The following is a 16,629-nucleotide window of genomic DNA, read 5'->3' as shown; positions in this document are numbered from 1 at the left end:
GAGGGTAAAGCAGTTGATGTAGTCTACATGGACTTCAGTAAGGCTTTTGATGAGGTCCCACATGGGAGATTGGTCAAGAAAGTAAGAGCCCATGGGATCCAGGGCAATTTGGCAAATTGGCTTAGTGGCAGGAGGCAGAGGGTGATGGTCAAGGGGTATTTTTGCGATTGGAAGCCTGTGACCAGTGGTGTGCCGCAGGGACCGGTGCTGGGACCCTTGCTGTAGTGTACATTAATAATTTAGATGTGAATATAGGAGATATGATCAGTAAGTTTGCAGATGACATGAAAATTGATGATGTCATAAATTGTGAGGATGAAAGCCTTAGATTACAGGACAATATAGATGGGCTGGTAAAATGGGCAGAGCAGTGGCAAATGGAATTTAATCCTGAGAAGTGTGAGGTGATGTATTTTGGGAGGACTAACAAGGCAAGGGAATATACAATGGATGGTAGGACCCTAGGAAGTACAGAGGGTCAGAGGGACCTTGGTGTACTTGTCCATAGATCACTGAAGACAGCAGTGTAGGTAGATGAGGTGGTTAGGAATGCATATGGGATACTTGCCTTTATTAGCTGAGGCATAGAATATAAGAGCAGGGAGGTTATGATGGAGCTGTATAAAACGCGAGTTAGGCCACAGCTGGAGTATTGTGTACAGTTCTGGTCGCCACACTGTAGGAAGGATGTGATTGCACTGGAGAGGGTGCAGCGAAGATTCACCAGGATGTTGCCTGGGCTGGAGCATTTCAGCTTTGAAGAGAGACTGGATAGGCTATTGTTGTTTTCCTTCGAGCAGAGAAGTCTGAGTGGGGACCTGATTGAGGTATACAAAATTATGAGGGGCATAGATAGGAAGAAACTTTTTCCCTTAGCTGAGGTGTCAATTACCAGAAAGCATAGATTTAAGGTAAGGGGCAGGAGCTTTAGAGGGGATTTGAGGAAAAAGATTTTCCCCCAGATGTGGTTGGAATCTGGAACACACTACCTGATGGGGTGGTAGAGGCAGGAATCCTCACAACGTTTAAGAAGTATTTAGGTGAGCACTTGAAATGCCATAGCGTACAAGGCTACGGGCCAAGTGCTGGAAAATGGGATTAGAATAGATAGGCTTGATGGCCAGCACGGAGACGGTGGGCCGAAGGGCCTGTTTCTGTGCTGTATAACTCTGACTCTATAATGTATGTTTGTGTATATATTAAATGTGTGAATATATGTCAATATATATGTGTGTATTTATTAAGTGTACAAATATGTGTAGGGCAGTTGTCATCCTGACATTGGGATGTAGTTTAGCAAGGCCCAATTAGGAGTACTGCTTCTGTTAGCCAATATTTTCATTCTGTTATCAAATCTCTATTTATACTCTTCCTCTTCCTTATTGCCACCCCTTCCTCCTCCTCTTTCCCTTCCTCCTCCTCTTTCCCTTCCTCCTCCCCTTTCCCTTCCTCCTCCCCTTTCCCTTCCTCCTCCCCTTTCCCTTCCTCCTCCCCTTTCCCTTCCTCCTCCCCTTTCCCTTCCTCCTCCCCTTTCCCATCCTCCTCCCCTTTCCCATCCTCCTCCCCTTTCTCTTCTTCCTCCCCTTTCTCTTCTTCCTCCCCTTTCCCTTCTTCCTCCCCTTTCCCTTCTTCATCCTCCAAATATTTCTGCCTTTGGAGGGTGGAAAGAGGCCCATGAACAAAAGGAATGGTTTTGGGACCTGTTGAGTGAATAAAGATTGCCTCGAATGGGTGAAAGGTATCAGTGGGAATCATCATTCTTGAAGATTCCATTGAGGAAATGAGTGGAAATGGTATTTTTTCCTCACTTTTGACAGGTCCAGGATCAATTTTGTTGATGGGTCTATTCAGCTTTGGCTCAGCGAGAGGAATCTTATAAATTACAACAGACTGAGCCAGGAGACAGCGGGATGAAGTGAATTGTAAATGCTGCAATGGGAGTCTGTGCTTCTTCAAGCCTTGTTGATGCAAAATGCAGGAGGTGCAGCTTCTCTAATGGCTCTATGTTGCTCTCATACAATCACAGTTAATGTTAAAAATGGGGATAGTTTTGTCTGAAATCAGTTTTGCTTCAGTTGTGAAACTTGGGCATGTACTCACACCGTGTGTTAAGTTTGTCCAATTATTAACTTTTACAGAACAGTATCACTGGATAGGATGATGTGGGGAAGGGGACAATTAAAAGGCACAACTCTCCATTCATAAATCTAACCGATCTTTAAAGTTCATTAACTGCTCCTGGCAATTGTGAGAAATTTGTCTGACTGTTGACTTTCTTTCAGCAATCCCAAATTCCTGGAATTTTTAGGTTGAGAATCCTCGGACTTTGGGACCATGAATATAATGGGGATCCCAAGATCTGGGAATCTCAAGATTGCAAATCTCATTCAAACCCTTATTCTAATGTGGTCTTGGATACTAGTCCAATCATCATACTGTCGAGCTGGAGTTCCAAATCAGCACTGATATTAGAAAATAACAAGATTGTGAGACTCAAGAATTTGTTCAGTGACGAGTCCTTTTTTTTTTCTATTTGGCACAATGTGCAATGCTAGCCCTTGAAGCATGAAGAAGTGCAGCCAAAATCCACTGCAGAGAGTTTTAGGACCAGCTCCTTATCCAAATCACAGGGAGAATTCATCAATCCGGCACTCCCAACAGGAACTGCACCCACAGAGAATCCGGGCTTTAGTGGTGTAGCCCAAACCTCCTGATCCTGCGTCTATTGCAAATGCACATCACCTTCATAGGAAAAAGTGATTTTTTTTTTGCTCCTTTACCATCCTTCATTTTTAAAGAGAGGCTTGTCCTATTGTCTTCCATGCAGATCTACAATTGGAGTATGCACTCACTGACGACTTTTGCAAAAACCACTTCCTAGTGGGACTTCTGCTGAGGGAACTAGCAACCGCACTGAATGAGTCTCGAGACATTCGGCATGGAGCTATTGCGATTATCAAGAACCTGATGATGAAGCATGCATCTGATGACCGATATCTACACAAGGTATGAGGGCACCAGTTATTTTCACTAATCAACCTGCCATTGAAGGGGCGTTTGAGAGAGATGAGAGGCTGAGGAAATTGGGCCTATATTCTCTAGAGTTTAGAAGAATGGGAGGCGATCTAATTGAAACATACAGGATTTTGAAAGGGCTCGATAGGGTAGAAGCTGAGAGATTGTTTCCACTGGTCGGGGAATCTAGAACAAGGGGACACAGTCTCAGGATAAGGGGTTAATCATCAACTGAGATGAGGAGAAATTACTTCACTCAAAGGGTTGTGAATCTTTGAAATTCTCTAGCCCAGAGGGTTGTGGATGCTCCATCATTGAATACATTTAAGGCTCGGGTAGATAGAACTTTGGTCTTGTGGGGAATCAAGGGATATGGGGAAAGGGTAGGAAAGTGGAATTGAAGCCCAAGGTCAGTCATGATCATATCGAATGGCGGAGCAGGCTCGTTGGGTCATATGGTCTACATCTGCGCCTGTTTCTTGTGTTCTTGTTTACCCTGTGCACAGCTGACAGAGAGAAAGCCACTCTAAAATTGGCCATGAGTGTGAGAACTGTGATCTCACTGTGGTGCAGAATCTACGCTTTGGGCTTGAAGTTCTCACCTTTCGAACTCCAGGGTCTGAATGTTTAAATTGGGGTGGGGAATCTGACTCTCGATGATTTCCACATCCCAACCCTGCACCTGAAACAAAAACAAGAAATGCTGGAATCACTCAGCAGGTCTGGCAGCATCTGTGGAAAGAGAAGCAGAGTTAACGTTTCGGGTCAGCGACCCTTCTTCGGAACCTGAGCTGTGTTGCTGATGTGTCACGATCTTTAAATGGTGATGCCCTAGTTGGGCAGGAGGTGAGCTCAGTGTCCAATTAATGGTGCTGCGTTACTGCAGGAGGCGGAATCTGCCTGCACAGCACGAGCGGCAAGGCAGGTGGCAACCATGTTGGAGCCTGTTGGTGCCTTGGCGTGGAGAGCAGGCAGCTCCATGGAAGGCCTGTGGGATAAAGTGAGGCAATGCTTCCAGAATTTAAAAAAATAGTCCTGCGGTTGGATCAGTGCAAAATCCCCGTGGGCCCGAAACATTTCATTGTGCAGTAAAAAAGTTTGCCCCTGCCTGCTTTGAGCCCGACAGCTGTACACTATTGTGCACCATACTGGTTGGGCTTGCCGGAATCGCCATTGAATATTGTGGTGCGGACCCTCCCCGGACCCCTTAACGAGCTGCTTAAAATAGATATTTTATCTGTCATTGTTTATTGTTATGATAATGCTTCTCACTAGGGCCGTCTATTTATTTATACATGGCAATTTGTAATTAAATTATAAATCAGCATTGCATGATATTCTGTTTCTAAAATGACACCTGCTCAGTTTTAGATTACTAAGGTTTATTCATTATGGACAAACCTTTGGGTTTCTTAGGAGTTCTAAAAGAAAAGAGAACTTCAATTTATATTGCACCTTTCACCATTACAGCACATCCCAAAGTACATTCGAGAACATCCCAAAGTACATTACAGCCACTTTTGAAGTCTAATCACTGTTGTAATATAAGAAGTGTGGCAGACAATTTGCACACAGCAAGATCCTACCAACAGCAATGTGATAATGACCAGATAATCTGTTTCAGTCATGATGGTTGAGTCCAACATGACAGAGAACCCACAGTCAAGGGAGCACAAGTGTCAGGGAGAGAGGTTAAAAAAAACTAAAGTGACGCCAGCACAATGGAAGGAAATGATAGATGAGTTTTTTAACCTCTCTAACCAGCTGATGATACTCTCTGCACATGTGGTTGTCCAGGACACAAGAAGTGTCCTGGAGTTCCCACATGGAGCAGGATACGCACTCCATATGACAGGAAGAAAAGTTTTTTAAAAACTCGGCAATCATTTCCTTCCATTGTAATGGTGTCACTTTAGTTTTTGTTAACCTCTTTCCCTGTCATATGGAGTGCGTATCCTACTCCATGTGGGACCTCCAGGACACTTCTTGTGTCCTGGACAACCACATGTGCAGAGAGTATCATCAGCTGAAGGAGCTCGAGGTCCAGGTTTCGGAACTTGAGCAACGGCTGGCATCACTGGGGTACATCTGCGAGGCTGAGATTCTTGTGGATAGCACATTTCTGGATGTGGTCATACCACAGTTAAGGGTGTGCAGGCAGAGAGAGACTTGGTGACTAGCAGCAGGCAGTCAAGAAAGACGAGGCAGGCAGTGCAGGAGTTCCCTGAGTGCATCTCACTCCTCAACCGGTACTCAGTTCTGAATACCAGTGAGAGTAATGGTTCATATAGGGAGGGCACCCAGAGCCAAGCCAGCCCCAGCTGTACAGGGGACAAGAGGAAGACTGGGAAAGCAATATTGATAGGGCATTCTGTAGTTTGGGGAACAGATGGGCGTTTCTCACCAATCGCGACTGTTCTCTCTTACTCTCTGCTCTGATTGTGGCCTCTCTTTCCCCACCCTACCCTTCATGTTGTCTCTCTCTCTCTTTCATCCCTCCCTCCTCAAATCATGACTTATTTCACTCTCCCTCTTCTGTTTTTAAAGTCTTATATTTTATTTCTGATAAATTTACTTAGTAGACCAATAAATAGAGGTGATGGCAGGGCAACTCAGTCCTGACAGATGCACATCCTGTTCCATGCGGGAACTCCAGGACACTTCTTGTGTCCTGGACAACCACATGTGCAGGAAGTGTCATCAGCTGGAGGAGCTTGAGCTCTTTTTTTGCAGCTTGAGCAGCAGGTGACATCACCATGGTGCATTCACAAGGCTGAGAGCTACATGGTTAGCATGTTTCTGGATGTTCACCCCGCAGCTTACGGATCTGCAGGCAATCGAGGAGGACCAGGCAGGTAGTGCAGGAATCCCCAGTGTGCATCTCGCTATCTAACAGTACTCAGTCCGAATACAGGTGAGAGCAATGGTTCCTCTGGTGCAGCCAGAGCCAAGCCCATAGCATGCCAGGACTCTCAGCAGTAGAGGAAGGTCAACAAAGTACTAGTGATGGGCGATTCAGTAGTTAGGGGAACAGACGTGAATCCAGGATGGTATGTTGGGTCCTTAGTACCAGGATCAAGGATATCATTGAGCGGATGCAGAGCATTCTGAGGGAGGAAGATGAACAGCCGGAGATCATAGTCCATCTCAGTACCAATGACACAGATAAAGAGAGGTATGAGGTCCTGCAGGCAGATTTTAGGGAACTAGGAAAGAAATTAAAAAAACATGATCTCAAAGGAGGTCATCTCCAGACTACTCCCAATGTCACACCAGTATGTGCAGAAATAGGAGGATAGTGCAGATGAATTTGTGGCTGGCGAGATGGTGCAGGAGAAAGGGCTTTAGATTCCTGAGGCATGGGACCGGTTCTGGGGAAGGTGGGAGCTGTACACGCTGGACGGGTTGCACCTCAACAAGGCTGGGAGCAAACGGCCCTTCTGACAGTTCAGCAGCTCCTCAGTACTAGAGTGGGAGTGTCAGTCTGGATTATGTGCTCAAGTGTCTGGAGTGGGACTGGAACCCATAACCTTTAACTAAGAGGTGGGAGTGCAACTCACTGAACCATGGCTGACACAATGCTTCATAGGTCCCACACTACTCCTTGGAACTGTGAGTCCAGCTCTTGAGGTGAGAATAAATACATGGCCTGTTTGATCAAAGAGGGACATGTTGCCAGGTGATCTGTTACCAGTATAGACCAGCACAGGGATTGGTACCCAGTAATCTTTGAGATTCAAATATGAATCTTCAACTCATTCACCCAGATTCCTCATCGAATAACTTACATTCCTCATCTAAGGAAGTGATAAATCCTTTGATTTGACTCATCAAACTGTCTAATGATTATATAACACTATCCATCTCTCTATGAGGATACAGGTTGAATGTATTAACCCTTTCTTGCCAAATCCTTATAACACTCAGATCATAAAATCAGGAACAAATATTTCTTTGTTAACTCCTTCTGAACATCCTTAGCGGTATTTCAGTCTTTACTCCAGATATTCAGTGCATCACTCAGATGTACAAGAGGCTTTCCTGAAACTAAGGCAGTCCAATCAGAGCTGCCAGAATGTAATTAACCCAGGCGACGAAAGTCCAGGTGGGACAAGGGATTCACATGAGCAGATACGGGTTCAGCGCTCTTGAATCCCACAAGACCGAACCTTTGACCCAGAAGAGAGCAAAGCAACCTGTGCCACTTGGCCAAGTCAAAAGGTTGAGTTCCTGGCTTAAGCTTGGAATGTGTCAGTAAAAAACAAAACTAATTAGACTTTTCGTGACAATATGTAATGTAGTTACCTTGCCAGTTATGTAAGGAGTGTAATCATAAACTGTTAACAATTTATAGCAAGCTCGGACACTGAGCTTAAAATCAATTTATAATCAGCAAGACAGTTAATTGGGAATTGCTGATATAACCAGACTACCCTTGTAACCTTCATTAGTAATTCCAGTTTGAAGCAAGAAAACGACTGAGATAAAAGGACAAGATGTGAGCCTGGGCAAGAACATCAAGGAAAAAGGAGTGTTAAATCGAGAGGATTGAAGCAGGTAGCACTGTCCCACACGGGACATCAATGGATTGGGTCTAGTGTTATCCAAACCTGCAGACAATACTAAAATAAGAGTTACTGTAAATAATACTGAGGACCCAGGATAAGATAGTCGAATGGGCAAAAAAAGAGGTAACTGAAATTCTATGTTGGTAAGTAAGTGAGATAGTACATTTTGGTTTAAATAAAAATAATTAGACATTGGGCTGAATTTTAGCGCCGCCTGACCTGGCCTGTGTCACGGGGGGGGGGGGGGGGGGGGGGGGGGGGGTGGGGGGTGGTTGGGTGCTGGAAAACGCCTCCGGCAGAGGCCCGCCACGGGCCTCGATGCCAGGAAGGCCCGGCCCCATGTTGGCGGCGGAAGGGCCTCATGGCGGCCCCCGGACACTCGGCAATGGAAGCCAAATTATGTTAGATAATTCAAATGAATGAATAAATGACCTACCTGCTCCTGCCACCCGTACCGGAGCGATATTGGTGCCGGTGGCCGGCGCTCTCATGGAGCACTGGTGGGGAGGGGGGAGCAGGTAAGTTTTTCAGTGTGGGAGGCGGGGGGGAGCAACATCAGGGTCATATCATTAGTGTAGGGGATGGTGGGAAGGGGTAAAGTTCATGAACTTTTGGGGGGAAGGTCAGGTGTTGGGGAGAGGGCAAGGAATTAAATCTATGCTGGTTGGGGTGGTGGTGGGAGAGGGGCAAGATCAATTCATTTAATTTTTTAACCATTCTCCTTTAAATATTTAAACTGCAATGTAGGGCTCGAAGCCCTTTAAAAATGGCGTCAGCGCCTGCGCAACAGCAGCTGACGCTATTGCCAGGGACAGACCACCCACCCCCTCCACATCATCGTGTGGGGGTGGTCCGCCCCGGCCCTTTAAATGAGCCGCCACATTTAATATCGCAGCGGCTCCGTGACATGCTGTTTTTGGCAGCGGAAATGTAAAATGCAGCCCTTTGAGTGGGGGAAGGATGGGTGATGTGGCAGAGAGATTTGGGTTCAAATTTGCAGGACATTTATAACAGAAGTTCAAATAACTAAGGGCTTTTAAAAAAAAAAGCTATTGGTCTCAACATAGTAAACCAATGGAAAGGAGGGAAACAGCCCAGACTACAGTACCTGCCATCTAGTGGCTAAGTTAACAACTGCATCAGCCCATAGAGCAAACGTCCTGTATGTAAGTGATTGGCTCCCCTCTGAGATATTGCCTTGTAGCACGTTGCAGACTGTGCTTTCCTCTTTTGCAATCAATGCCTCAAAGAGTTTAAAATTAATAGTGTTGTGGAAACCTCAGTCAGCAAAAGTTAATCCAATCTGTATTCACAAATGCTGCTACTGTTAATGGAGGCAGCCTCACTCCTGTATCAGCTAAGGCTTAGTTGGTCGCACTCTCACCTCTGAGCCAGAAGGTCATGGCTTCAAATTCTACTCCGGAGACTTGAGCAGATTACAGTCTAGTGCAATACTCAGGGAGTGCTGCACTGTCAGAGGTGCCACCTTTCAGATGAGATGTTAAATTGAGGAGCTGTGTCCCTGTTCAGGCATAAAAGATCTCATGACATTATGTGCAGAAAAGAGTTCATTCAGTACCCTGGTCAATATTTATCCCTTAACTACCATCAATAAAACAGATTATCAAGTCATTATCACAGTACTGTTTGTGGGATCTTGCTGTTCCCAAATTGACTGCCATGTGCCCTATATTAGACAAGGGACAGCATTTCTTAAGCTCTTTATCAGCTGTGAAGTATTTTGTGACACTCTGAGGATGTGAAAGGTAGAGGCATGCTTGTTTTTCTTTTTTTTCTTTTTCCTGTACACTCCAGGATCTGAATTCTGATGGTGTGTCAAAGATTTCTGATCTTTTAATAAATGCGTTAAGACTTAACGTTTTTATTTCAGAATTCGCAAGCAAGGATAATCCTCCTGTACCTGCCGCTGCTGAAACTGTTGTTTGAAAATATACAGCGGCTCGTTGTAAAGGATCTGTCCACTTTCAGCATGAACTTCTCGACTAGTGTAAGTACCCAGCTCTTGTTGGTCCTGGTGTCACAGTGCCATCTGGTGCCACTTGTTAAAATGTATGCAAATGAATACTTCATTGTCAGCTTTGCATTGTCAACAGGGCACTTTTCAGATTTTAAGACACATTGAAATGTTTTGAAACAAACATCCCTGAGTATGAAGCCACACTCTTACATGGAGAACAGTGTGAAGGAGTGGGAGGATTCAGTCTGGCAGTCTGTGACATGAACATTCCTTTCATGGCCGTAACCATCATTAATACCAGCCAATAGGGTATTTAGACTTTTATGGCATGGGAATTTTATGGGCTGTCACACCCACACCCACACCCACACCGAACTCGAGTATCTCGCTGGATATCAATGGTATTAGCATTTCCTTCCCCTTTTCTTATATCATTCTGTATTCCTCCTTTTGAACTATGTATCTATTTAAATTATACTTCCTCTGCCTCAGTTGTCATTTCTTAAGCATTTCCATATCACTGTCTCAGCAGAGCCTTTTCTCACCCCTCTCCACCCACCAGAATCTTGGTAATTGTTGTCTAACAACTTGTTGGTGGGAAATGGTTAAGTTGCACAATTCCATTACTAAAAAACTACTGGAAGATCCCCGAACCCCAGATAATAACATTTGATTGTTGATAAATCAGATTTAAAATAACATCTATGACCCCATTTGGGAATGATACCAGCTAAAGGGGTTAAATTATGGAAACCCATTTACATTGAATAGGCTTGTATTGACTATAGAAGATTAAGGGGTGATCTCGTTGAGGTGTTTAAGATTTGATAGGGTGGATGGAGAGAAACTATTTCCTCTGGTGGGGGTGTCCAGCACCTGAGGGGCAGAACCTTCAAATTAGAACTAGGTCATTCAGTGGTGATGTCAGGAAGACTTTTTTCACACAAAGGGTGATGGAAATCTGTAACCATCTTCAAAAAGCTGCTGAGGTCAATTAAAGTTTCAAAACCGAAGTGGACAGATTTTTGTTAGGGAATGTACATGAGGGAGAATGGCGGCTAAATGGAGTTCAGATACTGATCAGTCTTCAAGTAATTCAATAGCCAAAGAGGCTTAACGGCCTGCTCCTGTTTGTATTACAGGCTACAAAGCTCCCTATCGTAATATAATAATGTCTCCTGCATCTCTCACCATGAGCAATGCCACAGAGGCCTGCTAATCCATGGAAAGTTCTGTGTCTCTTCAAATTTTTTATTTGAAGGAACAAAATCTAAATTTGAACTGATACCCATCCCCAGTGGACTGCAGCAGCTGAAGAAGGCAGCTCACCACCACCTTCACAGGCCAACTAGGGAGGGGCAATAAATATCAGCCTTACAAAGACAAAGACAAAGATAATTACAGCACAGGAACAGGCCCTTCGGCCCTCCAAGCCTGCGCCGATCCAGATCCTCTCTCTAAACATGTCGCCTATTTTCTAAGGTTCTGTATCTCTTTTCTTCCTGCCCATTCATGTATCTGTCTAGATACATCTTAAAAGACTCCATCGTGCCCGCATCTACCACCTCCGCTGGCAATGCGTTCCAGGTGCCCACCACCCTCTGCGTAAAGAACTTTCCACGCATATCCCCCCTAAACCTTTCCCCTTTCACTTTGAACTCGTGTCCTCTAGTAATTGAAACACCCACTCTGGGAAAAAGCCTCTTGCTATCCACCCTGTCTATACCTCTCATGATTTTGTACACCTCAATCAGGTCCCCCCTCAACCTCCGTCTTTCTAATGAAAATAATCCTAATCTGCTCAACCTCTCTTCATAGCTAGTGCCCTCCATACCAGGCAACATCCTGGTGAACCTCCTCTGCACCCTCTCCAAAGCATCCACATCCTTTTGATAATGTGGCGACCAGAACTGTACACAGTATTCCAAATGTGGCCGAACCAAAGTCCTATACAACTGTAACATGACCTGCCAACTCTTGTACTCAATGCCCCGTCCGATGAAGGAAAGCATGCCGTATGCCTTCTTGACCACTCTATTTACCTGCGTTGCCACCTTCAGGGAACAGTGGACCTGAACACCCAAATCTCTCTGGACATCAATTTTCCCCAGGACTTTTCCATTTACTGTATAGTTCACTCTTGAATTGGATCTTCCAAAATGCATCACCTCGCATTTGCCCTGATTGAACTCCATCTGCCATTTCTCTGCCCAACTCTCCAATCTATCTATATTCTGCTGTATTCTCTGACAGTCCCCTTCACTATCTGCTACTCCACCAATCTTAGTGTCGTCTGCAAATTTGCTAATCAGTCCACCTATACTTTCCTCCAAATCATTAATGTATATCACAAACAACAGTGGTCCCAGCACGGATCCCTGTGGAACACCACTGGTCACACGTCTCCATTTTGAGAAACTCCCTTCTACTGCTACTCTCTGTCTCCTGTTGCCCAGCCAGTTCTTTATCCATCTAGCTAGTACACCTTGGACCCCAAGCGCCTTCACTTTCTCCATCAGCCTGCCATGGGGAACCTTATCAAACCCCTTACTGAAGTCCATGTATATGACATCGACAGCCCTTCCCTCATCAATCAACTTTGTCACTTCCTCAAAGAATTCTATTAAGTTGGTAAGACATGACCTTCCCTGCACAAAACCATGTTGCCTATCACTGATGAGCCCATTTTCTTCCAAATGGGAATAGATCCTATCCCTCAGTATCTTCTCCAGCAGCTTCCCTACCACTGACGTCAGGCTCACCGGTCTATAATTACCTGGATTATCCCTGCTACCCTTCTTAAACAAGGGGACAACATTAGCAATTCTCCAGTCCTCCGGGACCTCACCCGTGTTTAAGGATGCTGCAAAGATATCTGTTAAGGCCCCAGCTATTTCCTCTCTCGCTTCCCTCAGTAACCTGGGATAGATCCCATCCGGACCTGGGGACTTGTCCACCTTAATGCCCTTTAGAATACCCAACACTTCCTCCCTCCTTATGCCGACTTGACCTAGAGTAATCAAACATCTGTTCCTAACCTCAACATCCGTCATGTCCCTCTCCTCGGTGAATACCGATGCAAAGTACTCGTTTAGAATCTCACCCATTTTCTCTGAGTCCAAGCATAACATTCCTCCTTTGTCCTTTAGTGGGCCAATCCTTTCTCTAGTTACCCTCTTTCTCCTTATATATGAATAAAAGGCTTTGGGATTTTCCTTGACCCTATTTGCTAAAGATATTTCATGACCCCTTTTAGCCCTCTTAATTCCTCGTTTCAGATTGGTGCTACATTCCCGATATTCTTTCAAAGCTTCGTCTTTCATCAGCCGCCTAGACCTTTTGTATGCTTCCTTTTTCCTCTTAGCTAGTCTCACAATTTCACCTGTCATCCATGGTTCCCTAATCTTGCCATTTCTATCCCTCATTTTCACAGGAACATGTCTCTCCTGCACGCTAATCAACCTCTCTTTAAAAGCCTCCCACATATCACATGTGGATTTACCTTCAAACAGCTGCTCCCAATCTACATTTCCCAGCTCCTGCTGAATTTTGGTGTAGTTGGCCTTCCCCCAATTTAGCACTCTCCCTTTTGGACCACTCTCGTCTTTGTCCATGAGTATTTTAAAGCTTACGGAATTGTGATCACTATTCCCAAAGTAGTCCCCTACTGAAACTTCAACAACCTGGCCGGGCTCATTCCCCAACACCAGGTCCAGTATGGCCCCTTCCCGAGTTGGACTATTTACATACTGCTCTAGAAAACCCTCCTGGATGCTCCTTACAAATTCTGCTCCATCTGGACCTCTAACACTAAGCGAATCCCAGTCAATGTTGGGAAAATTAAAATCTCCTATCACCACCACCCTGTTGCTCCTACATCTTTCCATAATCTGTTTACATATTTGTACCTCTATCTCACGCTCGCTGTTGGGAGGCCTGTAGTACAGCCCCAACATTGTTACCGCACCCTTCCTATTTCTGAGTTCAGTCCATATTGCCTCACTGCTCGAGTCCTCCATAGTGCCCTCCTTCAGCACAGCTGTGATATCCTCTTTGACCAGTAATGCAACTCCTCCACCCCTTTTACCTCCCTCTCTATCCCGCCTGAAGCATCGATATCCTGGGATATTTAGTTGCCAATCATGCCCTTCCCTCAACCAAGTCTCAGTAATAGCAATAACATCATACTCCCAGGTACTAATCCAAGCCCTAAGTTCATCTGCCTTACCTACTACACTTCTTGCATTAAAACAAATGCACCTCAGACCACCAGTCCCTTTATATTCATCATCTGCTCCCTGCCTGCTCTTCCCCTTAGTCACACTGACTTCATTATCTAGTTCCTTGCCAGCGATGCTTTCAGTGACATCATCTGGTGTCCAATAGCTGACTATCTCACTACTTTGCCACCTTCATCTCAAAGAAACTTTACTAAATTGTATTACTCAATTTAAAATACTTTACTGACCCTCTTGACAGTTGAAAGTAACCAGAGAATACGGATTTAAGATAATTGGTACAAATGCCAGAGGGAGATCAGAATAAGGTGTGTTATTTTGATCTGGAGTTCACTGTCTGAAAGAGTGGATTCAATTAACTTTCAAAAGGGAATTGGATAAATGCTTGAAGGCGAAAATTTACAGGGCTGAAGGGAAAGAGCAGGGCAGTGGGATTAATTGGATAGGTCTCTGACAGCACGATGGACAGAATGGCCTTTAGCGCTGTATGTACTATTCTATGATTGTAAATTCATTGCACAAAATTAAGGCTGCGTTTGCTGACAGTGCAACCACTAGGGACGCAGTGCTGACACGTGCACAAATGCAGCCTCATCCACTGAAACATCACTGTCTGCGATGGCTCAGGCAGCTGCCAGTAATAAAGATGGCACTACTCAATTCGTCACAAAAAGCAAGCGGCGCCTTAAACCCAAATCTCCTCAATGGCTATGATCGCCACCTCCATCCCATCCCCAACAGTACTCTGCTCCCTCCTGCCATCGTACTTCTCTTCACCGCTCCCTCCCATGCCCGTCTGCTCGGCACTTGCTCCCCGCCTCGCTGCTTCTCCCCCCTTGGCCACTCGCACCCTGTCTTGCTGCTGCCTTCCCACAGCCACTCGCTACTTGCCTACCTCAAACACTTGCTCTGCACCTTACCGTTTCGGCCGCTCGCTCCCTGCTTCCCCCCCCCCCCCCCCCCCCCCCCGACCGCTTGCTCCAGGCCTCGTCACTTCCCTCCTCTTGGCCACTCAGTCCTGTTTCACCCTATCACCCCCTCGGCCACTCACTCCACACCTTGCTGCTTTGGCGGCTCATTCACAGTCCCCCGCCGCTTCTTTGGGCGGCATGGCAGGGGGTGATCGGCCGAAGGGGGAGGGGACGAGGCCGGGAGAAAGTGGTCTAGGAGGGGGAGGGGGAAGGGAAAGGGCGGGAGCAAGTAGCCGACGAGAGAAATGCTGAGGCCTGCAGCGAGCGGTCGATGTGTAGAAGTGGGGGGAGTGGCGAGGGCGGGAGCGAGTGGCTGAGGGGTGAGTAAGTGGTGACGTGGGACGGAGTGGGTAATTGAAAGCGGCATTTCATGCGGGGGTGGCGTTTGGAGCGGTGTACTGTTAGGGAGAATGAAGCCAGCGATCGTGCCTACTGAGGGGTGACGAGGCATTGCATGGTGACGTCAATGCGCACATGCACGCATTCATCCTGGCAAGCTGGCAAATGTTGGCACACGATGATGACATCTGCGATCGCTTTGCGTGTGCTCTGTGTTGTCAGGAGTCACTTTGCAAAATTATTCAATCATGAGCGCTCTTGAGAGTTTGTAATAAATAATTTCTTGTTTTTTTTTTAAAAAACAGTGTGTTCGAGAAGACCTGGCCTTGAACTTCTCACCAGCAGGTGGCACTTCGACTCCTCACAAGTCAGGCAGCTTCATTGACAAGGAATTAGCCATTTCAGGTAAATCTTCCTCCCGTTTTAATGACAGAGTTGCCCCTTTAAAGCAGCAAAAATATTACAGATTTTATATAAGTTTTTCGGAGTTGTTAGATTGTGTTAAAGGGTCAGTTATATTGTTTAATATAACAAAACATTGGTGGATGTCTCTCCTCACATTTACATCTATGCTCACTAAGAAAAAAAATGCATTTATATAGCCCCATTCGTAACTACAAAATGTCCCAAAGGACTTTACAGCCAATGAGGCCATTTTGAACTGTACTCACTGATTGAATGTAGAAAACATGGCAGTCTATTTGCACACAGCAAGATCCCACAAACAACAATAGAATGCGTGACCAGATAATCTGTTTGATTGTCGTTGGTTAAGGGATAAATATTGGCCAGGACACAGGGAAAACGTCCCTGCTCTTCTCCAGATAGTGCCATGGCGTCATTTATATCCACCTGAGAGGATAAGCAGGGCTTTGGTTTAAAATCTCATCTGAAAAACGGCACCTCCAACAGCACAGCATCCCCTCAGAACTGCGTGTCAACCGAGATTTTGTGCTCAAATCTCTGTAGTGGGGCTCGAACCTGCACCCTTCTGGCTTGGAGATGAGAGTGATACCACGGAGCCGATTATTAGTTACTATTTGCTTGAATTTAAATTTCCCCAGCGGCCATGGTGGGATTTGAACGCATGTCCCCACAGCATTAGTCCAGGCCTCTGGATTACTAGTCCAGTAACATTACCACTATGCCACCAATCCCTGTTTTCAAATCCCTCCATGGCCACACCCCCTTCCTATCTCTAATCTCCTGCAGCCCCACAACCCTCCGAGATATCTGCACTCCTCTAATTCTGGCCTCTTGCACATCCCCGATTTTAGTTGCTCCACCATTTGCAGCTGTGCCTTCAGCTGCTGAGGCCTGAAGCTCTGGAATTTCTTCCCTAAACCTCATCGCCTCTCTGTCCTCCCTTTAGATGCTCCTTAAAGCCTACCTCTTTAACCAAGCTTCGAGTTATCTGCCCTCATACCTCCTTATGTGGCTCGGAGTCAAATTTTCCTTGATAATGCACCTGCAAAGTGGCTTTGGAGATTTTGCAATGCTAAAGGTGCTACATTAATACA

General features: G+C 45.7%; 1 protein-coding gene across 1 annotated transcript in view; it reads left to right on the top strand.

The window, feature by feature from the left end:
- The window catches only part of LOC137377449 (dedicator of cytokinesis protein 11-like), a 322,059-nt gene that overhangs the window by 205,757 nt on the left and 99,673 nt on the right, over positions 1-16,629 (top strand). Inside the window, exons 31-33 of the mRNA XM_068047028.1 lie at positions 2,828-3,006; positions 9,475-9,591; positions 15,415-15,514. Of these exons, the coding sequence (XP_067903129.1) occupies positions 2,828-3,006; positions 9,475-9,591; positions 15,415-15,514 (396 nt within the window). The remainder of the gene's footprint in view (positions 1-2,827; positions 3,007-9,474; positions 9,592-15,414; positions 15,515-16,629) is intronic.

This window comes from Heterodontus francisci, chromosome 15 (genome assembly GCF_036365525.1).
Source record: "Heterodontus francisci isolate sHetFra1 chromosome 15, sHetFra1.hap1, whole genome shotgun sequence".
In the NCBI taxonomy this organism is placed as follows: Eukaryota; Metazoa; Chordata; class Chondrichthyes; order Heterodontiformes; family Heterodontidae; genus Heterodontus; species Heterodontus francisci.
This window is presented reverse-complemented; position numbering and strand designations above follow the sequence as displayed.